Below are 15,718 nucleotides of genomic sequence, written 5' to 3' on the forward strand. Positions count from 1 at the left end.
TATATTTTTTCTTCTCCTTCTTTGTTCTCTATTTAACCATTGCATAAATACTGTTCAAAACCTTGCTTAGTGAACCTAGCATTTCTCTCCTAAAGGATCAGAGTCTGTCTACAAACAGACAGAAATCACAAGGTTGCTTTATCTTGAAGGTAAAATGCAGGAATCCCCATTTGTACTGATATAGGGGGCGTTTCAAACCTTAAGGAGAGTGTCTTCTGATACAACTCAACCCACCTTGGTTTGTTTGCTTCAACGTCACTGTATCAAAGGTTCTTCTGTTGCATTACTGAAATATTGCCATTTATACATTGGTCTTATACGAGTACTATTTTCTAACATTCTTTTCTTAATTCCTTTTTCTTTAATCTCTTTCTCACTGTTTTCTTTCATATTCTCACATGCAACCACTACATTGAAGCAAATTTGATATTCAATTCGGGACTTGGATCGGCGTTGACAGAGAAAGGGACGGTAGAGATGGAGGCGAGCATTATGGATGGGACCAAAAGCCAATGTGGGGCGGTGTCAGGGTTGACCATCGTGAAGAATCCGGTATTTTTGGCTCTCATGGTGATGGACAAGTCACCCCATTCTTATCTCGCCTTCTCCGTTGCCGAGGAATTCGCAAGGAAACAAGTAATACCCTAATGCCTAATAGTCACTTTCTTTCATTTTTTTAACGGATCGGGTCTGATCGGCCTATCCGAATGGATATCCGATACCTAGGATGATACTGATACCCATCTTAGGATCGATCAGGTATCGGGATCAGTCTCAACCAATACCAATCCAGTCTATCCAATACCGATACCGATAATTGATTCCATGTCGTAAACCCTTTCTCGCATAGTTTTTATTATTATTATTATTATTATTCTCTCCTTTCCTGATCATGGAAGCTCTACTCTTATGTTTTTCCTTTATTTTTTGGTAGAAAAAATTTGATCAAAGGGAAATTTATATATGGCTCCCCTGAGTTTTGACCTAATTATGTTTACCTATTACGTTTTGCCCCATAAAACATAACAACACGGTGAATGAGGTGTCAACTTTTAAAATAGAAAAAAAACTATTTTACCTTTATTATATTTTTAACTAAGACATCCTAAATATAAAGACCATTTTACCTTATTACATCTTCAATCCTAAATTTCCTAAATCCTATTCTTCAGTTAAGGGTTCTTGATATACCAGTTCGCCTGAAGAATTTTTTAAAATAACGACTCTGACCTCCAACTGAACACATGATAATCTAGGAGTGTGTTGACTATGTTGACAACAATGAACAACGTTATAGTCAAACCACATTGCTCAAAAGCACTTTGGATATGTTTATATATATATATATATATATATTATGTGAATTTATAATTAATGTTAGATGATATGTTTTAGAACTAATATTAGGTTGTGGAAATAGTAATGCTTAATGTTGGACAAAATAGTTGTTTTTAACATTAGATGCAAATATTCATGTACTAATTCTTCAATTTAGTTAATTTTTTTTTTTAAATCTACACATTTAAAACCAATATAATCTATATTCCATTTTTTTCTGTTCTTCCTTTTTTTCTTATCATATCATTTGGAGTTTTTCACCATTTAAAACCCATATCATGCGTTTTTGTTTTTTATTTTTATTTTTTGTTTTTGTTTTTTGTTTTTTGTTTTTTTTTTCATTCCAATTTTTGGTAACTATGCTCCTTACTAGGGGTGTCAATTGGTCGAGCCTAATCGGGCCTGGCGGTTTAAAACCCTTGCACCGTGAACGTCTATTTACTTAAACGGGCCTAGGTTTGGGAGGCATAATACGATTTGTAATTAGGTTGGCTGGTGTCGAACTATAATCGGACTACCTTAAACGGGCCTTAAATGGACCACGGACCTACTTAATTCAAAACGGGTTCTACCCTAAAATCCTTTTTTAAACGGATTAAATGCCCTTCCAGTCATAAGATTATCCATTTCTATACTGCCAAAAGGGCTGATAATTACCTCTCATTAAAAGGCTTAAACAACAGTTTTTAAGAATTGAAGCACCCACCATCTTTCTTCTCTTCTGCCCTTAAAGTCAATTAACACAATAAATAAGGGAGAAGGCTAGGAATAGAATCCGTGTCATAGACACCTGAGATAGTTGCAATAGCAAAAGTTATTAAATTAAATATCCATTCAAGTCGAGAACAATAAGACCAAGAATAGACAAATAAAACAGCTGAAGCATTGCCTGAATATATCATATAGGCAATGAGGCAATCAAGCATCATCAGCGTCACTTCCACCAACCTGAGCTTCATGACTAACCCGGTAATTTCCTCCATCAGGGCTTCATACCTCAAACCCCCACAACAACAAAATACCATCTCAAATCCATAATTCTATTTCAACCAGAATTCATTAAAAAAACCACATGATACTTGAAATCCAGAATTCTATTTCATCCAGAACTCATAAAAAAATCACGACACTTGAAATCCAGAATTCTATTTCATCCAGAATTCATATTCATAAAAAAAATCACATGATACTTGAAATCCAGGTATTTAGGCAGTTTTAAAGGGGGTCAGGTTGGCAGGGTAAAATGAGTCGATTTTAATAGGCTTCTTAAGTGAGTTGGGTCCGTCAGGTGCCCAACGGGCTAGTAACCTACACCATAAAGGAATAAACACTCTGATAATAAACGAGCTGATTCAGATCAGGCCTTAAGGGAGTCGAGCTCGATCGGGCCTACCGTTGCGCTCAGGATTGACACCCCTACTCCTTAGTATTATTTTCACCCATGAACGTGTGGGCCCTTTCCACCATAAAAAGAACGTGTGGGACCCACCTTTCAAAACTTTTCTAACCCAGTCTTGGCCAGCCAATGGCAACGCTGAAGAGGGGTTGAGGTTGGTGAAGAGTAAAGACTCAAGAACGTTCTCCTCTTTACTGAATCGTCTGTCCACTCCATCTGTTGAAGAGACTCTCTTGGAAATTTCCCAGATGGTGTCTTTTGCTTGTAAATTATCATCCAGACAACACAAGAAGGTTTCCCAACACGTCAGTGTTTATTGGGCTCAAGTCGAAATTTGGCGGGAATTTCTCTGCAACTCTCAAGCTTCGGCTTTCCATGAAACATCTTTGAAGTTGTTTATGAGCTTTCATTTCAACTTCAAAAAATTGGTTACTTTAAAATCCCAAATTCTGGGGATGTAGGTAATCAAGATGGCTTTATCAACTGCAGCAGGAATTTTACTGGGTGCTCCAGCACAAGAGTTGCTGAGATTCATCATAGCGAACATGAATAAGGCTCTTCATTTCAGATCTTATCTTGAAAAGCTTAAACTCACACTCGAGATCATCACACCGATGATCAATGAAGTGGGCCTCTTAAATGCTGTGTTAACAGATCGCTCGAGATCCGATATCGAAAGATTGAAGGAAGAGTTAGAGAAAGGGGAAGATCTTGTGAGGAAGTGTTGGACCGTCGCTTCTTGGAATTACTTCAATAGGTTAAGGTATTCAAAGAAAATTCTCAAATTTGATAAGAATTTACGGCGGTTCTTCAAATTGGAAGTGCAGGCGGATATCTGGCTTGGTAATAAACAGATTCTGGTCGATGTGAGAGAGGTGATGAGGAAATTGGATAGGATGAACATGAGATTGGAGGATTCTTCCTCTGTGCCTGAGATACCAGACATGACTTTTGGATTGGATGTCCCTCTGAAGGAATTGAAGATGCTGTTGTTCAGAGATGATGTGAGGGTTCTTGGGTTGTGTGCTCCTGGAGGTTGTGGGAAGACCACTTTGGCTTCCATGCTTTGCCGAGACAGAGAGGTTACAAGTATGAAATTCTGAAACCCAAACTCGCTTTTTCTTGTTTCCCAGATTCCTTTTTGAGCCTGCAATTTTGTTCAGCTTTATTTTCTGTTATTTGCATTTAAAAGCTGTTTATGAGTTACCTCTGTTAGATGAAAATTGTTTATTTTAGGTTTCTAAATAGTGTTCTTCTGCTATAAGGGATTATTTTAGACAGAATAATCATACTGTCCAAAATTATGGAGTGTTTTGTTGTACATTGAGTGATTGAGACCATGATCCAACAGTTGCAAAATAACTCATAGAGACCATGATTTCATCTGTCAACCATCCTTTTGATCCATCTTTTACACATATTTATGCTTATGTCTGTTTTTATTTGCACTATGTAGCTAAATACCTCTTCTTTATATTAATTTGGGGTATTTGGTTTATCTTTATACATATGAATGAATATTTATTTATTTGGATACTTAAGAAAAGATATTTTGTTATTTGTATGTTTCAGCGACAATTTTTCGCATTTTGGACAACTATAATGGTGCCTTGAACAGATGAGGAACTGAAACCACCCCACCCATAATAAATGGTTCCACATCTCAGGTTTGGAACCGATTTCCTATTGTCTGGTTTTGTTCCTAACCCCTTGGGTCTGGAACCATTATGGAACCAAACTGATTTTCCAGAACAGGACCAATTTACACCCTTATCAAACCCAATTTGGTAATTATTTATTAATTAATGGGAGGAGGTTCTTTGAACAAGCAGCATAGAGGAGCACACCACTAAGGTGCAACAGAATGGATTTGTATTTGTACGTAGAAGGACAACAGAGACATTTTCTCATGATGAAGAGAGAGATAGAGTGAGAGGGTGCTAGCGTAAATTCCCCTAGCAGCTTAGAGAACCTTTTTCCTTAATTAATATTGCATGATATTATTAAGTGATTGGTTTTCTTTAAGTTTATACCTAGAAAAAGTCCACAACTAGGGATAGAATCTGCTCACATTATTGTTGCATTGTGTGTGTTCTCAGGAATAAAGATTCTAGATACAAGTGTGAGCATATTTTGTATATTGAAATGGATTACTGTCAGATATTTAAAAACAATATTCTCAATAATAGTTTGCGATTTGTCCTGAGACTTGAGAGGTCCTTACTGTTGCGGATAGGTATTGTGAATTTTGGTGTAATAACATTGGATTCATAATATTTACGTGTGAGCAAAAGAAATGCTCAATAAAGAATCCACTCGTTGTATATGGACAATATCAAAAGAGAGTAGAAGTTCTTAATTGGACAAAAATTCCAGATCCGGTGACATATTTTATAAATTATTTACGAAGGTTTTCAAATGTTTTATTTAATTAAATTTTGAAGAGTTTTAGAATTTTTTTTGTGATTGTGGTACATTAGGTGACTCTAAGCTTCTCTCTTGTATAATTAGATCATGGATGCGGTAAGGCTACATGGGGATCAATTCTTGGATTAGAATAAAACCCTGTTCGAAAGCATCATTCACTCAAAGAAAAATCACTATCATCACAATACAGTTGTGACCCAATTATATTTAATGGATTTGTTTCCTTTCGAGAATAATGAAATGACTCCCATATATTCAGATTTGGGAACATGTCCATGTGAATCTCTTAGACTCAACTATAAGAAGCAAGATTTATGTTCTCTGTATCATGGACGAATCCCTTCTTGCTTGAAAATGTCACCATATTGTCCAAATTATCTATTAATTTGCCCTGTAAACACTCATATGTGTTGCTCACAAGCTCAAGGGTGTCTTCTGTTTCTATGCTTTGTTTATTCCTTATAAATAATTTGAATCTTTCTCCTAGTGGCAACTGTCTTACGCTCTAGTTGAACAGGCAGGTTCAAGAACATATACTTTCTTACAGTTTCAAGTTCACCTGACTTCAAGGTGATAGTACAGAAATTGTTGGGACAGATTTTTCCAACAAATCCAGTGCCCCATTTTCTGAGTGAAGAAGAAGCAATTATGAAGCTGGGAAACTTGATGACTCAGATAGCAGAAGAACCAACATTGTTGGTTCTTGATGATGTTTGGGAGGACTCAGTTGTTCGGAAATTCGTCATTGGAGCAGTAAAATATAAGATCCTAGTTACTTCAAGAGCTCAATGTCAGGCCTTCGATTATAAATACTCCTTGAAAATGCTCGATGATGGAGATGCCATAGCTCTCTTCCGTCACTCAGTATTTCCTCAAAATGGGAATGTGAAGTATGAGGAGCCTGACAGGGAGCTTCAAATGAAGGTGCTTTATTTATATTCTTTATACACAGATAGTGCATGCAAATAAGTTTTAAGTAACATTCTGCACCAGGATGCATATATACTATCATTTTAAGTAGCTCCTTGCAAGCTATAACTGATTTAACTGGAAATTGTTAAATTGCAGATAGTGAGAGGTTGCAAGGGATTCCCAATGGCTCTTAAGGTGATTGGCCACTCATTGCATCTGCAGCCTGCCAGGGTGTGGCAACAAAAAGAGAGGATGCTGTCAAGTTGCTCCATTTTTAAGTCCCATAGTGATTTGCTGAGTTGTCTTGCAACCAGCTTAGAATACTTGAATGAGGAGGTTCAAGAATGCTTTATGGACCTGGGTTCCTTTCCTGAAGATGAAAGAATCCCTGCTTCATCTCTTATAGATATGTGGGTTGAACTTTATGGAATAGATGAAGTTGATGCTTACATCAACCTTCTTGAACTTTCCACACAAAATCTTGTTAGTCTGATTGAAATGACCAGGTATGGTTTGCTAGCTCTCTTCCTCTTTCTATGCTGTCTTTTTTTTTTTGGAACCATGATTTGTTATATCCTTGGTTACAGAAGAAATGAATGGAAAAACAGGTGGTCTAGCTAATTTGAACTTGGAGCTTTGCCATAACTATGAACTAATAACATTGAAGCCGGAAAAAAATAATAGGCATGAAATTTATTTGCTATGAGCTATGAGCTTTGCCGTTACACATGAAATTTCCACAACGGAAAGTTTTAGATTGGTTTCTCATCCCTCTCAATGTTCATGTTTCTGTAAGAATCCTTTGCTATTTTTTTTCTCATAGCTTATGCAATCTTCTCAATTGTTCGTTGCCAAGATTGTGAAAGGAGTGGTAATTGTTGGGGATAGGAAATTCCTGCACTGAGGAGAATGAAGTGTTCATGTCTGTTTTTGAGTTCAATAGTGCTGTGTTGATCATGGTTCTTGTAGATCAATACAGAAAATTTATTCAGCAACTGAAAAAGAGTAATGAAATTCAGGTGGGTTTGGAGTTCAGAACAGAGGGACCTCAAGCTGAAATTAGGGCATCTAGTAAAAGATTAGTTCTCTCAGAAAAATAGAAAGAAAGACGGAAAATCTTAGAACAAAACACCAAATGTCCAAAACAATAGTGCTAATATTTCATGGCGAAGGTCTGGCTGGTTATATTCAGATAACATCTTTTTAATTTTTTTTTTCCTTTTCGTTACAAAGTAAAGTAAATAATCAGATTTTGGAATAATTTGACTTTAGTTACACAATCATGTTAAGTAATCATTACACAATTTCAATTAATTTTGCTGCCTTTCCCTTTTTTTTTTTTACTAGCAACCAGATGGCCATCGTGAACCTCATAAAAGAGCACTTATAAATTATTTGGTTGATCTTTTGCCATTACATTATTGTCATTTGTGTTCAATTTTAAATCTCTTTCTAAACAGAAAAAATCTCTTTCTATATCAGCGGAGATGCAGGACAGATTGATGGTAACTTGGATGGACTATTTGTTACCCAGCATGATCTGCTTCGAGACTTGGCTATCTACCGAAGCCAGCAGAAAAGTACAAGATTAATCATGAAGAGAAAAGAAGAGAAGCTTCCCTGGAGATGGAGCAGAGAAGAGCACCAGTTTCAAAATGCTCGCCTTATCTCTATCCAAACAGGTTTCTATATCTGCATACTGTTAACTGCTCCTTCACTCTATTTCTTTTCTCGACTTCATGATCTCTGGCTTATTGTTTGCAGGTGAAATGTCTTTCTCTAACTGGTACAATATGCATTTTCCTGAAGCTGAGGTTCTAATACTGGATTTCTTTGCGACAAAGTACACCTTACCTCCATTTGTTGAGCAAATGGAGAAGCTGAAGGTACTAATCATCATAAACCAGGGCCGCAACTGTACCCAGCTGAATTATTTGACCGGACCTGATTACTTGTCTACTTTAAGGAGAGTTAGGTTACAAAAAGTTTCGGTCCCCTCTCTAAATGAAATCGCAATGCCATTGAAAGACTTGCAGAAGATATCACTGTTCATGTGTGAGGTTGGCCAGGCCTTGGGGAGCTGCCACCTCAATTTCCCATACATGTTGCCGAATCTTGTGGAGATCAACATTGACTATTGCAATGATCTTGTGGAATTGCCCCAAGGGATCTGCGATCTTGTCCACCTACAGAAGCTCAGCATAACCAACTGTCCTGAATTATCTGCAGTGCCTGAGGGAATCGGATCTATGAGAGATTTAGAGGTATTAAGGCTCCATGCTTGTACAGGATTGGTAGAGTTACCTAACTCAATACAAAATCTCAAGAAGCTAAGGTTTCTTGATATATCGGACTGTTTGAACATGGGGAGGCTGCCTGAAGGGATGGGTGAGTTGCATGGATTGGAAAAGCTTGACATGAGACAGTGCTTGGTACTAACAGAATTGCCTACTTCTATCATGAATCTTGTGGATTTGAAGGATGTGGTCTGTGATGATGAGACTGCTAATCTTTGGCTGCCACTCCAATGCCATTTACATAAACTTAAAATTGTGAAGCCTAAAGACATCAACCTGTTCTGGCTTGGGGTTGATCTCTAGAGCCCCAGCTGCCTATACCCTTCATGTTCTTTCTGTTTCTTTTTCTCTCTCTCTCTCTCTAAATCTGGAGGTTTTTTTTTTGGAGGGGGGGTTCCATTACTTCATCTTGGTGTATATATATAATTTGTAATTTTTTTCCTGATGGAATAAAATTTTATCTTGTATTTTGGAGAACCATCATCTCAAAATTAGAAATCACCGATACGAGTCTTTATCTTTCAAGGATATCTGTTAATAGTCCCAACTCCCAAGTAACTTTTATTTATTTATTTATTTTAACATATTTTGAAGTATTCTATTGATGTGTAGAAGCCAAATTAGTTCTAGTACACTGTTGCTTTACAAAACCTTCTCCCTATATAAAAATAAAAAATAAAAGAATGATTTGATCTAGAGAAAATATTATGAATACACAGAATTTAGAATATAAATAAACTGTGTTAGATGAGTTGGTAAGGAAAGATATGTAAAGGCTAAGCCTTGATCCTAATATGACATCTAATAGAGCAGTTTGGAGGATAATGATTTGTGTTGCAGATTGTTTGTAGATCAGATGTGCCGGAAGTGATAATATTGAGTTTGTCTCAAATTCTTGACCCATTATGAAGATTAATCCGCTCTGATATATTTTGGTGGTGTCCCGAATGGAAAGTTTTGGAGATCTGTGATGAAAGCAGAGGGATTGGGCCCAAGCCCGGAGCCCAGCACTGATCTCGTATGGGGGTGCAGGGGCATAGTCCCCATGGTATGGTTTGACCGGATTGACCGCAACTTGATGGGTCAACCCACGACTTGGAGTATATAATGTACAGTAGTCTTGTTGAGCAAGTCATTGTATTTTGGAGATTTTTCAGGCTAGGGTTTCAGGGCGAGTTTTTTTGCCGCTGCTTGGGTGTAATTTCTCTTTTGCATAGTGAAGCATCTTCTTTTTCGCCCGAAGACGTAGCGCACCACATCGGTGTATGAACCTCGTTAAATCTCTATATATTGTGTAGATCTAGTTTTGTTTATTCTCGTATTTCTTAGTGTTTGTTCTAACAATATATTATATTAAAACTTAATTATAAATGGGCTTTCATTTTGGCCAAACTCTACAAGATGTAAGGAAATGATGGTGGCCAAGAAATGAGTTGTTTGCATGTGTGTTTGGTTGTTTACATTTACCCTGTTGAGAATTGGGAAAAATCAAGTTTTGGGACCAACAATGCCGATTTGAATGGCTGATTTCACTGAGCAGATTCCGATTTTTGAAACCTCTATCCAAACAGATACCCTTTTAGTATTCCCCAAGAAACTTGTCCCTCATTTTTTCACCATCTCCCAACCAACCTTAACACAACCTAAAATATGAATTTTCCCCAACTTATTGGAAAAATCCATCCTAGTTTCTGCCACATGGAGAGGTGATGCGGCCATTCTGACCATTGGATAGAGGACAGGGTCCGAAGTAGCCACTTGTCCAATTTCAAAACCTATTATAATCCAACTACTTTGTGTATTAATATGTATGTATATTTGGGTATGTCCATACATACCTATTGATACTCATAACGCTACTGCACAGGCTCCAATATCTTTAATTTTTCAAAGCTCTATTTTACCAGTAAAAACATCATTTACGCCGAAATTTGATATGTAAGAAGAGACCTTGGGATCCGCCTATTGCAAAAATTCAGTACCAACTGAGCTTGATGGAAATCCTCTGCGGGAAGCAAATTCGGTGGAGACTGGCAGTGACATTTTTGGCGCTCGACACTTGTCCTAGGCAAGTGGACGGTGGATTGCATCCTTAAGACAGTTTCTCAGATCTGCTCCATGGTCTATTCCATTATGACCCGTTTCCCCTGAAATTCGAAACGTAGGTTTGAAACCCTTATTTTGCCCCATTTCTTCCTCTCTGCAAATCTGCCCATTTCTTCTCTGAGCAATTTGCCTTAAGTCTTCTTCATCTCCTATTCAACGAACAAAGAGGGTTATATGGAACAGACCCTCTTTAATTAGTCTAAAGAACAACCATAAATATTTCATAAGAGAAGGGGCGGAAAACCTTGAAAAAAAATTGTCTGCAATTCCGATCTCATATAATTCCATGAAATACCACCTTCAGGGGTGACACGTGTATTGATACCAATTCAATGATTCAGATCTGATTTAAATGACTCTTCACTGATTTAAGGTTTTATTAGTTATATCAGATTTGGACCATTGCATTGGTATCAATACACGTGTCACCCCCTGAAGGTGATATTCCATGGAATTGTACGAGATTGGAATTGCAGACGATTTCAACCCAAAAACCTTAGGTGACCTCAACCTCCACCCCAAACCCCCCAATAAAAAAAATACTCCATACTCTCAAAGGGTTATATGGAACAGACCCGAGGAACAGTCTAAGGACGCAATCCCTCGAGCATCAAAGGCATCACTGCCAGTCTCCACCCGATCTGCTCCCCGCAGAGGATTTTGATCCGAGCTACCATGTGGCAGAACAGAGTGTTATGCTAGAAACTTTTCCAGATTGGTCAGATCAGAATCCCTCACTGTGAAGTGTTTTTTAATATTAAATCATCATCCAATCAAAGGAAGAAGGTTTGCTGTAAGGGAATATTGGAGTGGAGGTTGTGGCACCTATATTCATATCAACCCAACTCATTTGGGTCGACACTCAACGAGGAGTGTCACTGTCGATTGAGGCTTGTTGGGTATTTAAGAGGTTTCTTGGGCCTACAAAAAAGAGAGTCTAAGCCCACTCAAAATAATAGAAGGGAGGAAAAGCTCTAGATAAGACAAGAAGCTTTAGAAAAGTTCCTTGAACCAATGATTGTTTTTGCACCATTCAAAAAGGCTTCTTCAACCTTTGAAGGAATCAATGCAAGGTTTGTGATGAAAAGAGAATAAGAATGGAGATTCTTTGTAGCGTGTTTTTTTTTTTCAACAGAGAAGCAAAGGGAAATTACAAATTACATAGCATATCCTTCCTGCAAATATAGTGTTTTTTGAGTGGCGCCTCTTTTGTTAGTGTTTTGAGTACCCCCATATAGTTATTAGTATTTGTTAAACAAAATTTGGAATAATGTTCGTGCTTTTCTAGTTCTAAGCATGCTAAAATTAAAGTTTGTGGCCATCTATTAAGCAGCCTATCTTCCTTTTTATATAGTAGCCATCCGAGTTCCTTAGCATCGCTCCAAACATAATCTACCTCATGCATGCTTTCCTGGCTTTTGACATTCCTTTTATAAGCCCTAGCGCCTCCGACTCACCATCCTCTCTTGTCAGGCAATAGTTAGTTTCCATTAGAAGACAATTTCCCTGTGAGATAAAACATAGAGCCCATGCAATATTCGTTAACCCTTTGTTCTTAACACTGGTGATAATGATGATGTTGGTGTTTGTGTGTGGTGGTGTGAGATGTTCAGTGGATATTGGATCAATGATTACCTGATTTTTCGGGTCATTGTTTGGTATCCCATAAGAGATCCAATAATCAACCTGCTTAACAATTTGTTGCTATAATGGTTTATGATCATTGAAAACACATTGATTCCTATGTTTCCAAATGAAGTACATGGTGAACATGAAAATGGACTATGTAGCTTGGATCTTAAAACTGAGTGCTCCTTTTGGGCTGCGTTTTGGCACCTTGGATTATGTGTCTGAAAGCTTTCATCCGTAACTTGTTACTTTCAGGTCTCACTAAATTATGATATATGAGATGGACATAAAATCATGTGAAACTTAGATGGAAAAGTTTTTTCCTCTTTTTCGAGTACCTTTTGCTATATCTTTGTATCTTTTTTCTCTTGTTAAGGTAATGATTTTTGGAGTTGGGATGGTTTAAGATAAGGTTAGAAGATACCCGGCTGGAGAGGATCCAAATTCTAGTTCTTGCCCTTGTTGTTTGAATAAAGAAGAAAAATAAGAAGAAAAAGCTTTAAAATGGTTTCTTGGGAGACCTGTACTCTTTTTATTTTTATTTTTTTGCTAAACTAAGGAAACCTATATCCATGTAACTAATATCTTACGAAATTGAGATTGATGTGACTTCTTTCATTAAAAAAAAAAAAAAAAGATGTGACTTATAAGTTATAACACTGAAATATAGAGCCAGATGCATCATCTTTCAAATATTTAATCATTTAAAAAATTATGAATATTATATATATATATTTTTTTATAAGGAACAAGGGCCATTAGGGATCATACAATACCCACTAAGGATCTAATCAAAGACCCATAAAAAACCAGATAAAGACCCACAAGAGGTCAGCATAGAGTACAAATGGATCACACTTATTCAGCTTACTATTACTATCATATTAAGTCATTAGATAGGGTGGCGGATGTGAAAGGTGAAACAAATAATGAAACTCTTGAACTTTCTAGTCAATAGAAATTCTTTGATTCTCTTTGATGAATGTAAATTCTTTCTATTTGTGTATGATTGTCAAAATTTTCGTTTTCTTTGTGCAATCATCTCCGCATGAACATTCAAAATTCACTAATATACAAATTCAGATTGATTATGATTTGTGCCAGTGTTCTTGGGAATCAATTTCTTGAGGACAAATTAGTCGAGCAAGTTCAACAAGTAATGAGTTCTTTTCTATTAAAAGAAAGACTGTTTATCACATTATTGATGGCTTAGGTCCTACAGTTTGTGTATAATATAAAACGTGGGTAATAAGATACAACATTTGATCATTGATTCTTGACTGAAAAATGAAGTATATCTTAGAATGTCCTTAGGCTTTGTTTGGTTGCAAGGGGAATATAAATTTTTTATGTAAAGTAAAATTTTTTTCCCAGAAAAAATAAATTTAGATGTTTGATTGGAAGGCAAATATATTTTACATGTGAAAAAAAATTCACTTAACCATTAAAATTTCTTTTTTTTATTTCTCCACCAAAATAAGAAGAAAAAAAAAAAAACCCCTACTCTCATGATCTCTCCCACTCTCGCGACTCTCACCCCGCTCATGACTCTCAACAATCTCTCTCTCTCTCTCACACATCGTGCAATTAGGTTTATTTTGATCAAAAGACTTTTGGAATGGACCTTTCAGTTGTTATCACTTGTGATCTATTACTGTTTTCTTTGTGATCGTTTTTTATATTATTTTAAATATTTATTTATACTGCATTCATTTGATATATAGAATGAAATGGTTTATTTTGGTTAGTGATAGAACATAGTATCTGATGACATTTAGTTTGATTTGGTATAGACCTTGAATGACCTGATTCACATAACCAATATAAATTTTGAAGAATTAGATGAGTTATGAATTGAAAAGTACTCTCCCCCCCCCTCCTAAATTTCTTTTGGGGAGTTTGGTTGGATTAGTAGTTTTTTAAAATTTTACATCTATTTTACATCAATTTTACAATCAATCAAACAACTATGGTAAATTAATTTCACTTCACTTCTGTTGCAATCAAGTGACTCAAAAGGGAAAAAAAAATCGCTTCACTTCCCTTTACTTCACTTCACTTCCCTTCACTTTCCTTCCCTTCCCTTCCCATTTTCCTTTTAACCAAACACAGCCTTAACATCTGAGTTGCAACTACTTATTTCTTAAGCTCTCCTTTTCATGGCGGACAAGAGGAGATAAATGATTAGATGTAAGCGAAGAGGGGTTCCCCACGAGACCACACCACACCATAATTCCATGTCCGACTAATTAATATGGATAAGAGTCTACCTTAAAAAAAAATCTAATATGGATAAGAAACCATTCTTGCATATCTCTCTCTCTCTCTCTCTCTCTCTCTCTCTCATGAAGGTCATAGGGGAGTGTTATAAAATAATTTTGTATATAAAAGACAACAATGTCATTTTATATGAGGAAGAGAAGCTGACAAAGAGGGTGTTAGTGTACCCATCCTTTCCTGCTAAAACTACATACCTTAAGTTATATAATTAGAATGTTAAAAATTAAAAATAAAAACATCATTCTTTTATAGGAGAGGGTTCGTTGAAAGGTAGTGTGGTCCTACATCAGTACATGCACAATATTTGATCGTGTGTGAAAGCATCAACAAGGGATAAGATTTTCACCTTTCATGAGGGGTAGAGTGATCATTTCAAGCTTCTTTTTGCCTTCTTTAATATTGCTATTAGTTCATGCGTTCCTATGCTCAAGCATAAGGGAAGTAAAATGACCACCCCACACCCCTATTGGATGCCTAGACATGCCCTCTCATTGGCCCTTGCATTGACATAAGGACCACGTGATTAGATAGTGTTCTCTTTATTTTATTATTATTTTCTTTCTCTTATTTTGATCAAGGATCTCATATGGATAATATTGTTATTGACTTCATGTCCTCATTAATAGTGTGGAAATTCCTCGGACCTACATTAACATGGTAGTAATACTCTCCCACAATTTTTTTTTTCTCTGGATTTATTAAATTCACCGCCCCTCTTGAGATATGCTTGAGAACATGTACTCACAACAGTCTACCAACTTCAACTTTATCCCAGCAAGTGAGTCATGAGAGCCATATTGTTATCATAAGTATCTCTAATCCTTTATCCATGCCACCCCATCAATAATTGGCTTACATATATTATTATGTCAGCCAAATCAAATGGATTTGGAGGTATCTTCTCCTGCTCCTTCCTAGACTTTTCTATTCAATTTATCAATACTTTTAGCTGTGCATAATAGAGATCAGAGGGAAGACATCATATATATACATGGGAATAGAGGAAGAAACTTGACAAGAACATCTCAAGTCGCATTGTACAACATAGGAATCTCAAATATACAAGAATATATATATATATATATATATACATATGTATATATCCATTACTATATTTTACTCTCAAACAAAATTTAATTTTCTTTTTGGAAAAAGGTTCTCTGAGTGTGAGGTGTTTCCGACGCTATCTAACATATATATATATATATATATATATTGTTTATTTCTCTCTCAATAAAGAATAAAAAATTACAATATCCCATGGTGTAGGCTACTCCTTAGGCTTAGAGAACTCTTCTCCTATTTCTTTTTGATCTCTCAAAAACTCTCTCAC

At 36.3% G+C, this 15,718-nt stretch overlaps 1 protein-coding gene across 1 annotated transcript; it reads left to right on the plus strand.

The window, feature by feature from the left end:
• Nucleotides 1-2,893: 2,893 nt before the first annotated feature.
• Nucleotides 2,894-8,895, plus strand: LOC122057258 (putative disease resistance protein At5g47280). The gene is made up of 5 exons (XM_042619307.1): nucleotides 2,894-3,823; nucleotides 5,679-6,085; nucleotides 6,230-6,579; nucleotides 7,556-7,755; nucleotides 7,838-8,895. Exons 1-5 carry the CDS (start codon nucleotides 3,205-3,207, stop codon nucleotides 8,671-8,673), a joined length of 2,412 nt encoding a protein of 803 aa, XP_042475241.1. The 5' UTR covers nucleotides 2,894-3,204; the 3' UTR covers nucleotides 8,674-8,895.
• The last annotated feature ends 6,823 nt before the right edge of the window (nucleotides 8,896-15,718 follow it).

Source organism: Macadamia integrifolia, chromosome 12 (assembly GCF_013358625.1).
Source record: "Macadamia integrifolia cultivar HAES 741 chromosome 12, SCU_Mint_v3, whole genome shotgun sequence".
Classification (NCBI taxonomy): domain Eukaryota; kingdom Viridiplantae; phylum Streptophyta; class Magnoliopsida; order Proteales; family Proteaceae; genus Macadamia; species Macadamia integrifolia.

Bases quoted from the DNA above. Each gene is read 5' to 3' on its own strand.
- LOC122057258 (XM_042619307.1), top strand. From the start codon at position 3,205: ATGGCTTTATCAACTGCAGCAGGAATTTTACTGGGTGCTCCAGCACAA. The intron at 6,580-7,555 runs GTATGGTTTGCT...TTTCTATATCAG, and splicing joins AGTCTGATTGAAATGACCAG to CGGAGATGCAGGACAGATTG. The intron at 7,756-7,837 runs GTTTCTATATCT...TATTGTTTGCAG, and splicing joins CCTTATCTCTATCCAAACAG to GTGAAATGTCTTTCTCTAAC.